Source organism: Lampris incognitus, unplaced genomic scaffold (genome assembly GCF_029633865.1).
Source record: "Lampris incognitus isolate fLamInc1 unplaced genomic scaffold, fLamInc1.hap2 scaffold_172, whole genome shotgun sequence".
Lineage (NCBI taxonomy): Eukaryota > Metazoa > Chordata > Actinopteri > Lampriformes > Lampridae > Lampris > Lampris incognitus.
This window is the reverse complement of record NW_026611133.1, coordinates 14,383-30,230: the sequence shown is the minus strand read 5'-3', so window position 1 is coordinate 30,230 and position 15,848 is coordinate 14,383. Positions and strand designations below refer to the sequence as shown.

General features: G+C 48.1%; 1 protein-coding gene across 1 annotated transcript; it reads left to right on the top strand.

Moving 5' to 3' along the window:
• The first annotated feature begins 4,202 nt into the window (after positions 1–4,202).
• LOC130132809 (deubiquitinating protein VCPIP1-like) lies at positions 4,203–14,772 on the top strand. Its single transcript, XM_056301833.1, has 3 exons — positions 4,203–6,917; positions 7,809–7,895; positions 13,285–14,772. The coding sequence occupies exons 1-3, from the start codon at positions 4,274–4,276 to the stop codon at positions 14,100–14,102; spliced, it is 3,549 nt and encodes a 1,182-aa protein (XP_056157808.1). The 5' UTR covers positions 4,203–4,273; the 3' UTR covers positions 14,103–14,772.
• The last annotated feature ends 1,076 nt before the right edge of the window (positions 14,773–15,848 follow it).

Sequence of the window (15,848 nt, the reverse complement as noted above, 5' to 3'; positions counted from 1 at the left end):
CCGATTGACCATTGTGGGATGTGCTGGAAAAACAAGTCCGGTCCATGGAGGCCCCACCTCACAACTTACAGGACTACAAGGATCTGATGCTAATGTCTTGGCACCAGATACCAGAGGACACCTTCAGAGGCCTTGCGGAGTTATGCCTCGATGGGTCAGAGCTGTTTTAGTGGAACGAAGGGGACCTACACAATGTCTTTATGCATGCTCAGTAATCCAGGTAAAATAATCACAGAAAGTTGAATCAGTTCATCTGGACACAACGTTTATGGAGAGAAACGTTTCATCATCATCTAAGTGACCTCTTCAGTCTCACCTGAATGCAGGTACCCCACCCTTACAAACAATACAGTGACTGCAGGTACTCCCACCCTTATAAACAATACAGTGACTGCAGGTATCCCCACCCTTATAAACAATACAGTGACTGCAGGTGTCCCCACCCTTATAAACAATACAGTGACTGCAGGTGTCCCCACCCTTATAAACAATACAGTGACTGCAGGTGTCCCCGCCCTTATAAACAATACAGTACAACTGACTGAAGGTGTCCCCACCCTTATAAACAATACAGTACAACTGATGCAGGTATCCCCACCCTTATAAACAGTACAGTGACTGCAGGTACCCCACCCTTATAAACAATACAGTGACTGCAGGTATCCCACCCTTATAAACAATACAATGACTGCAGGTGTCCCCACCCTTATAAACAATACAAACAATACAGTGACTGCAGGTATCCCACCCTTATAAACAATACAGTGACTGCAGGTACCCCCACCCTTATAAACAATACAGTGACTGCAGGTGTCCCCACCCTTATAAACCATACAGTGACTGCAGGTGTCCCCACCCTTATAAACAATACAGTGACTGCAGGTATCCCACCCTTATAAACAATACAGTGACTGCAGGTGTCCCCACCCTTATAAACAATACAAACAATACAGTGACTGCAGGTACCCCCACCCTTATAAACAATACAGTGACTGCAGGTACCCCACTCTTATAAACAATACAGTGACTGCAGGTACCCCCACCCTTATAAACAATACAGTGACTGCAGGTACCCCACTCTTATAAACAATACAGTGACTGCAGGTACCCCCACCCTTATAAACAATACAGTGACTGCAGGTACCCCACTCTTATAAACAATACAGTGACTGCAGGTGTCCCCACCCTTATAAACAATACAAACAATACCGTGACTGCAGGTACCCCACTCTTATAAACAATACAGTGACTACAGGTACCCCCACCCTTATAAACAATACAGTGACTGCAGGTACCCTCACCCTTATAAACAATACAGTGACTGCAGGTACCCCCACCCTTATAAACAATACAGTGACTGCAGGTACCCCCACCCTTATAAACAATACAGTGGCATATGCAAATTGCTGTGATCATTAACTAGAGTTACAATGGCCGTGTGTACTATGGCCTCTTTGACTCCCCGTTAGAGGAGGCCATGTATGTGAAGAGGGAACAACCATCCCTGAACCGAGGAGGGGCCTAAGAGTACATCTGTCAGCATCTTACAATGCTGTGACTGCAAACATTCCCCAGTCCTCTGTGAACAGTACACATGGCCATTGAAACTCTAGTTAATGGTCACACCATATTTGCATATGAAACTGATCGTTTTCGGTCATGATGCCACTGTATTGTTTATAAGGGTGGGGGCACCTACGGTCACTGTATTGTTTATAAGGGTGGGGGTACCTGCAGTCACTGTATTGTTTATAAGGGTGGGGGTACCTGCAGTCACTGTATTGTTTATAAGAGTGGGGTACCTGCAGTCACTGTATTGTTTATAAGGGTGGGGGTACCTGCAGTCACTGTATTGTTTATAAGAGTGGGGTACCTGCAGTCACTGTATTGTTTATAAGGGTGGGGGTACCTGCAGTCACTGTATTGTTTGTATTGTTTATAAGGGTGGGGACACCTGCAGTCACTGTATTGTTTATAAGGGTGGGATACCTGCAGTCACTGTATTGTTTATAAGGGTGGGGACACCTGCAGTCACTGTATTGTTTATAAGGGTGGGGACACCTGCAGTCACTGTATTGTTTATAAGGGTGGGGGTACCTGCAGTCACTGTATTGTTTATAAGGGTGGGATACCTGCAGTCACTGTATTGTTTGCATTGTTTATAAGGGTGGGGACACCTGCAGTCATTGTATTGTTTATAAGGGTGGGATACCTGCAGTCACTGTATTGTTTATAAGGGTGGGGTACCTGCAGTCACTGTACTGTTTATAAGGGTGGGGATACCTGCATCAGTTGTACTGTATTGTTTATAAGGGTGGGGACACCTTCAGTCAGTTGTACTGTATTGTTTATAAGGGCGGGGACACCTGCAGTCACTGTATTGTTTATAAGGGTGGGGACACCTGCAGTCACTGTATTGTTTATAAGGGTGGGGACACCTGCAGTCACTGTATTGTTTATAAGGGTGGGGATACCTGCAGTCACTGTATTGTTTATAAGGGTGGGAGTACCTGCAGTCACTGTATTGTTTGTAAGGGTGGGGTACCTGCAGTCACTGTATTGTTTATAAGGGTGGGGACACCTGCAGTCACTGTATTGTTTATAAGGGTGGGGACACCTGCAGTCACTGTATTGTTTATAAGGGTGGGGACACCTGCAGTCACTGTATTGTTTATAAGGGTGGGGTACCTGCAGTCACTGTATTGTTTATAAGGGTGGGGTACCTGCAGTCACTGTATTGTTTATAAGGGTGGGGTACCTGCAGTCACTGTATTGTTTATAAGGGTGGGGTACCTGCAGTCAGGTGAGACTGAAGAGGTCACTTGGAGGATGATGAAACGTTTCTCTCTCAATAAACCTTGTGTCCAGATGAACTGATTCACCTTTCTGTGGGACCTACACAATGTTGGGCAAGTGGTTTTAGTGTTTTTGCTGGCAGGTGTAATTACCAGGCTCCGTGACACAGCAGACAGCAGCAGGACTGGGGAGGGAGGATGCTGTCACTCGTCACGTTCTCCTCTCTGGTGGGCAGTGGAGTGTTTGGTAGGGATGGAGGCCTGTGTGAAACAAAGCAGTCATCAGGGCCAGGTCTAAAAACACCAGAACAGACCCGCCAGTCTCAACTGGACCTTCTCAAAAGTAGATCCGCGTTCAGATGACCACCTTTATGTCCAACCGGAAATTAACTCTCTTTAATGTTCCGTTGCCAAGCAACCACAGACAATGTAACGCTAATGCCCACTATTCTAGCGTTGGCTAGCCTAAATGTGGACATGTCGTGCCGACGCTTTTCCCTGTGTTTCTGTGTGGAGCCAGGCACACCGTAAATCTGGCCTGCTGCCTGGCGTCCTGCTATCCGGAGGTTGTTAAGCAAAATAAAAAGGGCAGAACTTTAAAGCTAATCTAGAATTAACTATGCTAACTTTTAGCTCCTCTGCTAGCTAGCATGACGCTAGCGTTAACGGTGTGCTGGTCGTTTTCGAAGCGAGGCGTTTCATTGATTACCATACGTAATGTAGCGGTAATATAGGGTCGCACGTCCTGCGGAGCTTCGCTAACCAAACAGCTAGCATAACGAACCAGCCGACTAGCACCACTAGCCGCCGCCGCCGCCGCCGCCGCCTCCTCCTCCTCCTCCTGCTGCCGCCGACACTGCGGTCAACGTCAGGGTGTGCTGCAGCTGTGTTTTTAAGCACAAACAACACTTTACAAACTTCTGTCATTTATGTAACTCTGATTGATCGAGTTTAAATGAAGACAATGAGCGTCAAGAGTAGACTATAAATCAGGAAACCATCTCCCTCTTCTCCCCAATCAATTTCTCCGTAAAACGATACCTTCAGCATGCCGCGGTGTCTTCTGGGAAATGTAGTCTTAATGAAATCGATCGTGCGCTTTGTAACGATAAGACATGTCGAAACTGTGAAACGCATGCTGTCTTTTCGATAAGGTAGAATGTATACAGCTTACAGGGCAGTGTGCTTGTTTTCCGTGACACAGTTCATTGTCCACATAGTAAACATTAGCTGAAAATCAAACCACAAGTACGACAATCCAACGTGTTTACGTCGGGTTACGTTTACGATTACGTACGTCTTCACGTTTTGCAACAGACAGTCGACGGAGGAAAAAACCCGACCGCTTCCGTGTTGTTCCTCTGTGATTCTAGCAAATAACCAACGGTACCTTGGCCCAAACGCATTTGACAGCCCTCCCGGGCCGCAACTATCATGATTCTGTAAGCCTGGCAGACGGCAGGACGTTATCACCCGAGATGTCGTTGCTACAAAGCTCCAAGAAAAAGGACAAGCGTATATTGTCTGGTACTTGCCCAGACCCTAAATGCCAGGCGAGGCTCTTCTTCCCTGCCTATGGCTCCATCAGCATTGAGTGTACAGAGTGTGGTCAGCGGCATGAACAGAAAAACCTGTTAAACGTCGAAGAGGTAACTGATCCAGATGTTGTGCTTCATAATCTTCTAAGAAATGCCCTGCTTGGTGTTACCGGGGCCCCCAAAAAAGGAACAGAGTTGGTGAAAGTAATGGGGCTGTCCAATTACCACTGCAAGCTTCTTTCTCCGGTTCTCACCAGGTATGGTATGGATAAACAGACAGGCAAAGCCAAGCTGCTGAGAGAGATGAACCAAGGTGAGATGTTTGACTGCTATCTTTTGGGAGACAGGGCCTTTCTAATTGAACCGGACCATGTGTCCACAGTTGGTTATGGTAAGGACAGATCTGGTAGCCTGATCTACCTCCATGATACTTTGGAGGAGATCAAAAAAGCCAACAACAACAGAGAATGTCTTATCCCCGTTCATGTGGATGGAGATGGACACTGCCTGGTCCATGCTGTGTCCAGGGCCTTAGTAGGAAGGGAATTATTTTGGCACGCCCTCCGAGAAAATTTAAAACAAAACTTCAAACTAAACCTGGATCGCTACAAGGCTCTGTTCCAGGACTTTATTGACGCTGCTGAGTGGGAGGACATCATCAATGAGTGTGACCCCCTATTCACCCCGCCAGAAGGCGTTCCACTTGGACTGAGAAACATCCACATCTTTGGCCTGGCCAATGTCCTCCACCGGCCCATCGTTCTGTTAGACTCCCTCAGTGGGATGCGGAGCTCAGGGGACTACTCGGCCACCTTCCTCCCGGGGCTAGTGCCAGAGGAAAAGTGCAAGGGGAAAGATGGGAAGCTCAACAAGCCCATCTGCATCGCCTGGAGCAGCTCTGGACGTAACCACTATATCCCACTGGTGGGAGTCAAGAACACACTGCTCCCCAAGCTGCCGGCCAGGCTCCTCCCCAAGGCCTGGGGAGTGCCCCAGGAGCTGATCAGGAAGTATATCAAGCTTGAGCCAGACGGGAGCTGTGTGATTGGGGGTGACCGTAGCCTGCAGGACAAATACGTCATGAGGCTGGTCAACGCTATGGAGGAGGTCTTCATGGAGAAACATGGCATCCACCCCTCCCTGGTGGCCGATGTGCACCAGTATGTCTACAGACGGACCGGGGTCATTGGGGTTCAGCCTGAGGAGGTGACCGAGGCGGCCAAAAAGTCTGTCATGGAGAACCGGCTGCACCGCTGTTTGATCTGTGGTGCGCTCTCTGAGCTCCATGTGCCAAGTGAATGGCTGGCACCGGGCGGCAAGCTCTACAACTTGGCCAAGTCCACCCATGGACAACTTCGACCTGACAAGAACTACAGCTTCCCACTCAACAATGTGGTTTGTTCTTACGACCCTCAGAGAGATGTCCTCATCCCTGACTACAAACTCAGCTCCCTTAACACCTGCAACTGGTGCCATGGGACCTCTGTCCGCCACGTTCACGGCAACGGCTCGGTGGTGTACCTGGATGGGGACAGAACCAACACCCGCTCCCAGGGCGGGAAGTGTGGATGTGGCTTCAAACACTTCTGGGATGGGAAAGAGTATGACAACCTCCCTGAGGCCTTCCCTATCACCCTGGAGTGGGGCGGGCGTGTAGTGCGGGAAACTGTGTACTGGTTCCAGTATGAGACTGACGTTAACTTAAACAGCAATGTTTATGATGTGGCCATGAAGCTGGTCACTAAGCACTTCCCAGGGGAGTTTGGCAGTGAGATTCTGGTCCAGAAAGTTGTCAACACTATTTTGCGTCACACAGCAAAGAAGAACCCAGATGAATACAACCCTGTGTCAGTGGATGGAGCTCACGCCCATAGGCTCACTGATGCCATGGAGAATCAACAGGCCCTGGAGCCACAGCTGCCCACCAAGATTATCCTGACTGGTCAGAAAGCCAAAAGCCTTCACAAAGAGGAGCTGACCATGAGCAGAGCTGAACGCACCCTCCAGCAGAGCATCAGTGAGCAGGCCTTGGTTTCTCAGAAGCGAAGGACTGACAGACTGAAGCAGGAGAAGAAGGGTCAGGGTCGCCCATCTTCCCCTGGTGGATCTTTGGAGACATTCTCCTCGTCTGCTCCGGCCACACCTACCAAAACTCCCGCCCCCTCGTCCAATAAGGAGAAGAAGATCCGTGTCACCACTAGTGATGGTCGGCAGGCCATGCTCAACCTGCAGGCTCACACTACCTTCTCAGAGCTCCAGAGAAGCATCACCACACAGTTTGCCATTCCAGCAACACAGCAGTGCATACGCTATGGCTTCCCCCCCAAAGAGCTCCTCCCTGCCAAGGATGGTGAGGAGAATGAGCCTGTGGCCCTACAGCATGGGGACAGGATAACTGTGGAAATATTGAGGGGCCCTGAAGAAAAGACCCCGGCCCCCATCCCCCGAGCATCCAGCTCCCATTCATCCCTCCACACTATGAAGAGTGACGACGCCCTGACCTCCAGTAGGATGAGCAACAGGGAACTCCAGGATAGCATTGACCTTGAGATGTCCTCCCTCTGTCTCTTAGCAGCATTGATGGGTAAGCATTTGCCAGATTTTCTTTGCTTCTCTGTTCCTCTGTTCTTCAGTGAAATGAAAAAGAAGCACACCAGTTTAGCTGCTCTGCTAAACTGCTGTAGTGTTGCTGAGAAGAGAGGTGACATCATAGGCATGGACACAGCTGTTGATCTAAGCCTGGTTCGTGGTGATGTTGCACACTCATGCTGCTTTTTCCACCCTCCTTATCCATTAGAATCAATAAGTCTGCCCTTTAGACACTCGTACTCACAACACAGGGCCAGTGGGGACAGATCTCCCAGCATGTGATTGGACAGAGTAAACCATCCAGGCCCTCAGCATATGTCCATGCTGCTCTTGGATTGGTTACCAGAGGCAGGAAGCAGTATGTATTAGCTGGGTTACCAGCTGGGAAAGCTGGCAGTGATGGATCAGACCAGTTTTATATTGCAGATATTCCAATATACTCAACCCAGGTCCCTAGGAAGCCAGTTAGTGTATTGGATCATGAAGGGGAGCGGGGTACACTGTACGTTTTTCATCTGCCAACGGGGTCAAAGGTTAGGGTTATGTTGAGCAGACTGTTATGCTGCAGGAGGTTGAGATAAAAAAAAGGCAGAATAAACAGGACCATTCGATATTCACAACATTTTGTTTGTGACCAGCTCCACGAGAGCTCCTGCTGGTATGCTGCAGACTCATCACATGAGTTCATTCCTAAATACTTCAACATCTCTAGATCCAGTATGTAAAAGTTAAATTTAGTCGATAAAATACAGAAGTTACTGGCTGTTGTTATAAAAATCTCCTCTGATTTCATCTGCTGAGAAGGGTTCAATCCTGCCTCCCCAGCTTTCTTTCAGTCTTCATCCTGAAGAGCAGTAATCTTTGAAATATTTGCCTTCTTCTGCAGGTGAAGATGTCTGGTCCTACGCAAAGAAACTGCCTCACCTGTTCCAGCAGGGCGGCGTCTTCTACAACATTGTGAAGAAAGACATGGGTATGTTCTTTATACTTTACCTTTGTGAGCATTATGGAAAAGTCTTCAGTTCGTGTAAGTGAAAGTAATGCCCAGTAGGGGTTGTAGTGAGGTGCTGATCCCTGGAAGTAGATCTGAAAGTAGGAAAAAAGTGTCACACACTCTGGCTCCATATGCATTTCTCTTTTATGAGTTCTCTTTTATTTCGATGACGTTTCAGCCCTCAGGCCTTCCTCAGGATCAACAATAACAGTAGGACACAGGCACGGGTATGTTATGCAGGCCACACCCTAGTGACACCTCTGAGGATGATGAGACAGTCATGTTGCACCATGAGGGTGAGAAAACCAATCAAGAGGCCTTCAGCAAATCAAAACTCCTAACAAACAGTGACAGGAGCTACAGCCAATCAAATCACTGCATACAAAGTGACGAGAGCCATTATGTCCAACACTACATATAGAGGTTTAAATGACAAATTTTTGGTTAAGTATATTAAAAAATGTTGAAAATACATTTGTTTTGAATAGATTTCTAATAGATGTACAGAAACAGTTAAACCTCAGCCCGAGACGAACATCATAAACAACTTAGTCTAAATATCCAGTCAACAGAGGTACATTTCAGAAAACACTTCAAGTCACAGGGCCCAGACACAACAAACCGACTAGTGGCGACAAAGGCCGACTGTTGTGTCGCCTCACGTCACCTGCCGTCTGGGCCAAAAAGTAGCACTTGAACACACCGCAAAGACTACAGCCGAACTAGCATGTACATTCTGCACTGATTCACTAAGCTGAACAGCCAATCAGAGCAATCTCTCTCACCGACGGGCTCCGCCCATTCAACATGCTGAATTGGCCAAAAAGCTGCCGACAGGTGTCTGACTAGTGCCGACGGTGTAGGACACCGCAAAAACTAGGGCCACAGACGCTCACAGACGGCCCGGCATTGGCCGGCCTGGTGTGCCTGGGCCCATAGTCTATATTCAGTCCAAGAGATGATGGAGTTCTCACACGGTGGATCCAATAGTGTTCCCTCCTGTACAGTAAAACGTCCAAGTTACCTCCTCTTGGGGGAGTGACACCTTCTCAATACCACTATATCTTAGAGAGGAAACGGGATGACTAAATTCAACAACATGTGCTGCTACTGGATAATTCATGTTTTTGCATCTTGTCGTGCTTCTGTGTTCAGCAATACGAGATTTCAGTGTTCTACTCGTCTTTCTAACATGTCACTGACCGCAAGGGCCAGCGACAAGATAAATGACCGACTTAGTGTGACAGGAAACACCTGCTTTTATAGGGCTCGCTTTACCTGTGTGCGGATGTTTAAAACTCTTACAACAGTCAGTATACGTAATTATACTGACTACAACCAGCACAGCAGCAGGGGGCGTCAGGGACAGTGACTACACTGGCTCGGTCTGGTACTGATGGAGGAGGAAGTAAATGAAGTGAACTGTCTTTTGGAGTTGGCTAAGTCGACTTTAAAACATTTAAAAAGGTAACTTGGAATAACCAATAGTTGTGTTTTAAAATCAAGTTGGACAACTCAAGGACAGTTTTTTTTAGGGACTTCCGATAGAATTGGGTTTTGAGGGGCGTCCGGGTGGTGTGGCGGTCTATTCTGTTGCCTTCCAACACGGGGATCATCGTATCAAATCCCCGTGTTTCCTGCTGCTTGGTCGGGCGTCCCTACAGACACAATTGGCCGTGTCTGCGGGTGGGAAGCCGGATGTGGGTATGTGTCCTGGTCGCTGCACTAGCGCCTCCTCTGGTAGGTCGGGGCACCTGTTCAGGGGGGAGGGGGAAATGCCAATTACCCCACTCTTCCGAGCCGTCCCGGTCGCTGCTCCACCCCCTCTGCTGATCTGGGGAGGGCTGCAGACTACCACATGCTTCCTCCGATACATGTGGAGTCACCAGCTCCTTCTTTTCACCTGACAGTGAGGAATTTCACCAGGGGGACGTATCACGTGGGAGGATCACGCTATTCCCCCCAGTTCCCCCTCCCCCCCTTAACAGGCACCCCAGTCAACCAGAGGAGGCGCTAGTCCAGCGACCAGGACACATTACTCACATCCAGCTTCCCACCCGCAGTCATGGCTAATTGTGTCTGTAGGGACGCCCGACCAAACAGAAGGTAACACAGGGATTTGAACCGGCGATCCCTGTGTTGGTAGGCAACAGAATAGACCACTACACTGCTTGTTTGAAGACAGGTTTATTTACTGTAGTCGTGGCTTTAAGGAGAACATAGTTTTATGGAAGAGGTACTTGGATGATGTGTCTGGTTTATGGAAAGGGTCCAAGACACAGGTGGAGTCTTTTTTTACATACCTCAACTCATGTTCTGAATGTCTGTCCTTTACTGTGGATTATTACTACAAACACATCAGTTTTCTAGACTTATGGATCATTCGAGAATGATTACTTGTAGACAGATCTGTTCAGAAAACCAGATGCTAGAAGTACTTAACTAAGGGCAGACTCTGATCATCCCTTACCGTTGAAAATAGTCTCCTTTTACTCAGGTTCCCAGACTAAAATGAATTTGTCAGAAAACTGGTGATCTTGACAGGAACATGAGTGAAATGAAAAACAACTTTCAACAAAGAGGATATAAGAAATCTGCCCTAAATGATGCTGCCACGAAAATAAAAGAAAGATCTAGGTCTGACCGCTTGAAAAATAAGCCTACAGTGAAATCAGATGACTGTGTCATGTTTACAACAGAGTATTCAGAACAGATCAAAAGAATCATAACAAAACATTGGCATATACTTGAATCTGATTGTCCACTCAATGATGTATTCAAAGAGCGCCTTCTAATGTTATGTAAGAGATTATATGACCTCTAATGGTATATAAGACCTGAGAGACCACCTGGTACACTTATGCCCCTTTTCCACTACATGGTACCGGCTCAACTCGACTTGACTCAACTCGGCTCACCCTTTTTTTGTTTTCCATTACTGGAAAGTACCGGCATTTTGGTAACTGTTACCACTTTTCTGGTAGCACCTTTGTCGAGGTTCCAAAAAAACCTGGAACAGGTACCAGAATCAATGCAGACCAGCTACACTGAGGGGGTACTGTTGCAGTGATGGAAAATGACACAGAAGTGAGTCGAGTCGAGTCGAGTTGAGCCGGTACCATGTAGTGTAAAAGGGGCATTGCATTTACCTCCTTAATCAGTACTAGACCAAGCCACTGAGCACCCATCCCTGATGGCAACTGCTGCTGTGCTGGTTGTAGTCAGTGTAATTATACTTACTGTTGTCCTCTCCTGGAACTCCACCTTGTCGTGGTGGAGAAGCTTGCATGTACTAATGATCCCAAGAGCCATGCCGTCCGGAGCTTGGCTCCTGGTGGGGTCACCCAAGGTGGATAGGTCAAGGGGGGGTTCCAGATGAAGCGCAGTCCGACAAAGACCTCAACGGCAGAACTGGTGGAAGATGTCTCCAGGCCACAACGGCAGTTAAGGCGGATGAAGGCCACAACAGAGGGCGGTCCCCGATCATCTTGGTTCTCCAAGTCATTGGACTCTGGCCACCCCCTGCCAAGGATCGTGTGGTAGCTGCAGGAGCATCAGCCACTCCACGTAAAAAGCTGTCATGCACAGGTGTCCTCCTATTATGTGGCTCCAGGATTGGCCTCTACACCCACCTGACGACCCAGAGGAACCCAGGGGGAGGACGGTCATACTCGACCCCAAATGGCCGCCGGTGACTTGGTGTTGTAAGAGTTTTAAACATTCGCACACAGGTAAAGCGAGCCCTATAAAAGCAGGTGTTTCCTGTCACACTAAGTCGGTCATTTATCTTGTCGCTGGCCCTTGCGGTCAGTGACATGTTAGAAAGACGAGTAGAACACTGAAATCTCGTATTGCTGAACACAGAAGCACGACAAGATGCAAAAACATGAATTATCCAGTAGCAGCACATGTTGTTGAATTTAGTCATCCCGTTTCCTCTCTAAGATATAGTGGTATTGAGAAGGTGTCACTCCCCCAAGAGGAGGTAACTTGGACGTTTTACTGTACAGGAGGGAACACTATTGGATCCACCGTGTGAGAACTCCATCATCTCTTGGACTGAATATAGACTATGGGCCCAGGCACACCAGGCCGGCCAATGCCGGGCCGTCTGTGAGCGTCTGTGGCCCTAGTTTTTGCGGTGTCCTACACCGTTGGCACTAGTCAGACACCTGTCGGCAGCTTTTTGGCCAATTCAGCATGTTGAATGGGCGGAGCCCATCGGTGAGAGAGATTGCTCTGATTGGCTGTTAAGCTTAGTGAATCAGTGCAGAATGTACATGCTAGTTCGGCTGTAGTCTTTGCAGTGTGTTCAAGTGCTACTTTTTGGCCCAGACGGCAGGTGACGTGAGGCGACACAACAGTCGGCCTTTGTCGCCACTAGTCGGTTTGTTGTGTCTGGGCCCTGTGACTTGAAGTGTTTTCTGAAATGTACCTCTGTTGACTGGATATTTAGACTAAGTTGTTTATGATGTTCGTCTCGGGCTGAGGTTTAACTTTTTCTGTACATCTATTAGAAATCTATTCAAACAAATGTATTTTCAACATTTTTGAATATACTTAACCAAAAATTTGTCATTTAAACCTCTATATGTAGTGTTGGACATAATGGCTCTCGTCACTTTGTATGCAGTGATTTGATTGGCTGTAGCTCCTGTCACTGTTTGTTAGGAGTTTTGATTTGCTGAAGGCCTCTTGATTGGTTTTCTCACCCTCATGGTTCAACATGACTGTCTCATCATCCTCAGAGGTGTCACTAGGGTGTGGCCTGCGTAACATACCCGTGCCTGTGTCCTACTGTTATTGTTGATCCTGAGGAAGGCCTGAGGGCTGAAACGTCATCGAAATAAAAGAGAACTCATAAAAGAGAAATGCATATGGAGCCAGAGTGCGCGACACTGACTGCGTTTACATGCACAGTTAAGTCGAGCCATGGTTACAGCTCGATTAGGCCAAGTAATTGGACTACTGTCGTCCCAGTACACAAGAACCGGGGGAGCATCGATTTATTGACGGAAGTATGTCCGACCCCGGTACGGTAGGTCGCGATATGCCCCCTTTCAGCTGGTTGCTATTGGACCGTGGGAACTATGGATCATGCGCAGAACGCCTAGGTCAGTTCGAGGCCAATTGAAGCGTATATACATGCCAGAGTAAATCGACCCCCAACCGCATCATCTAGGTGTGTTAGTCAACAATTTCGATTTAATAGGGTTTCAGTTAGACTAGCATGTTTACATGTATTTTAAAGGTCTAGTTTTAGTCGTACTAACACAGTAAATCCGCTTTTTCTAACATCATGTAAATGTACTGACTTTTCCTACTTTAAAGTCTTTAGTTCTAACATGTGGTTGAACCCTCCCCCCAGGGCTGATGGATGGAAAGCACTGCACCCTCCCTCACCTTATGGGGAAAACATTTGTGTTCAACGCCGCTGAGCAGCGCCTGGAGCTGTGTGTCGACGCAGCAGGACACTTCCCAGTTGGCCCTGATGTGGAGGAGCTGGTGAGGGAGGCGCTGATGCAGCTGCGTGCAGAGGCGGCCAGCAGGGGGAGTCGCGAGGGGAGCCTCTCCCCTGGTGGGCTCCGGCTGGGGAGCGGGGGTGTAGTCCGGAAAAAGGAGCAGCTCCAGAGTGTAACCGCCTTCCAAGGCAAAGGTCACTCCCTTGGCAGTGCAGGAGGCTCTTCTCCTCCTGAACACCGGCCAATCACGCGGCAGCACAGCAGTGGGGTTGACCTGAGCGCCAGCGTGTCCCTCGTTCCCCCTGACCTGTCAGATGTCCCTGAAGATGCAGGAAGGGAGCTGGTGCGCATGGCGCCAGGCTTCATCACCACCAAGGACGGGCAGCACCTAGATCCTGGCGTGACAGAGCGTCAGAGGAGGAAGCTGCAGGAGATGGTTTCCTCCATCCAGGCCTCCATGGAGCGCCACCTTAGGGAGCAGCAGGGCACAGCGGGGAGCAGGGTGTCCGGGGAGCGGACAGGCGGGGTTAAGATGGACGGAGCCCAGTCCTCCTCTACCATTGACCGCCAAGAGCCTTCATCTATGGACGAATCCGCCCCAGGTGTGCCCCCCTTCACCGCAGGGAGCAGAGAGGAGGGCAAGAGGAGCTCTGAGGAGCCAGAGGAGATGGAGAGTCAGGAGGCAGGGCAAAGTGGCTCCACGGAGCCCATGGACTACTCTTGATCCTTGCTGCAGGTTCTCTTCAAACCATTTGGTCTTCATGGCGTCTTTGGTGTCTTGACTGCATGACGGGGGGGGGGTATCTCACTCTTGACTCTATACTGAACCACTCCACTGAGGGTGAGTCTGTGTGGTAGAAGTTCTGCTCTCAGTTTGAAAGTGGAAACAGGAAGGAGGTTCCTGTACCCCCCGTAACATTCTGCAAACCTGCTTTGACAAAGTGCACAAGCCTTGTAATCAAATGCTCCTTCATCACATGTTCTGCTTCAGCAACATACTGGCTGATGACTGCAGGGAGAGAGCTGCTCGGGTTGTTTGACTGCTTGACCTTTGACCTTGAAAGAAGAAATCACCTGATGAGTGTTACTACTCAGAGTAGTCTTCTAATATCCCTTACTTTGTTATAGTTTGGTTTGAAAAATGAGAATATTGACAAAATTGCGCACGATCTGTGTACTGCTGCTGAACACGTGTAGGCAAGGAGACGAGTGGTTTTTATTTCTGGGAGAAGATCCATTAAAGCTTTGAAGTTTGAAGTGTGCTTCATATGTCATGAATAGGCTCCTAGAACAGCTATCACGTGGCCAAAGAAGAAATGAGTGAAATTATTCTAATTACATGTTATTAATATGATGATATGAAGTAAATCTGACAGACAGGCCTCCTCTCAGAGCAGTTCCTCTTAATGACCTCTAGTCTAACCACCTGCCATGTCGCTCAGTCTACAGACTCGTGGTCGCCACAAAAAACATCCAGGTTTGGGTTTGTGTAATTTTCTGGTTGTTTGGTGAAGAAAATCTGAATTTGACATCCCGAAGGCCAAACCCAGTGGTGTGAAGTGCTGTGCAGTCATGACACATAAGCTCTCGCTGCCTGTAAAAGTAGAGTTTGATGAGTTTAACGAATGGATTCAACGACTATAGAAAAGTACGGCCCCGCCCGAGTCAGTGTACACATCTGTATGTTGGGGCTGTCCACGGTGGAAAGGGAGGGTGTTAAACGCCGCTGTTGTCAGTGCTCCAAACTTCAAATTCATTCATCTTTAGTTACTTCCTCTAGGAGGTGTGCCTGGCTTCAGGATGGGGTCTGGAAAAACCAGCAGTGGTTCTTTCCAGACTAGTCTCTTAATGTGAATCACTTTTTTTTTCTTTTAAAACTCAGTTTTGTTTCTTTGTCCATGAAACAAAGTCTAAGACTTGGCACTTTGCGACAAGCGGACTGTTAACAGATCAGAACCGGATCAGCTGGCCCTTCATCCAGTCGTCTTCGTCGTCACTTGGTCTGTCAGAGGAGAAGAAGAACAAATTGAAAGGAGAAATGCAACCACACAGCACTGATCATTGTGACTGCTCATCTAATGTCGTCTGTTGTAATCCAGGTGTACAATAATAGTATATATTGTAGGATATTCTGACCTTTGACCTGTACAGACGCACTCTTTGTTCAGTTCTGTCATGTTTGTTTTGTTTGGGTTTAGTTTGCTAATAAAACATGAATGATCCCACGGCTTCAACATTGCTGTTTGCATGTGTGATGAGTTTTCAGACCAACAATAAATCAGCTTCCTGTACCTTCTGTGGATGTTGTGTTCTGTGCACCTCTTCCCTCCGCACAACTCACCAGATGCTTTTCACCCAGCATCCCTAGTTTGAATCTCCAGGGCAGCACAGCCTTTAACCAAGGCACTGATTTTCAAACTGCTTACATTGCTTAGTGATGGACAGCAGACGACACCCGATGTGTTGGGCG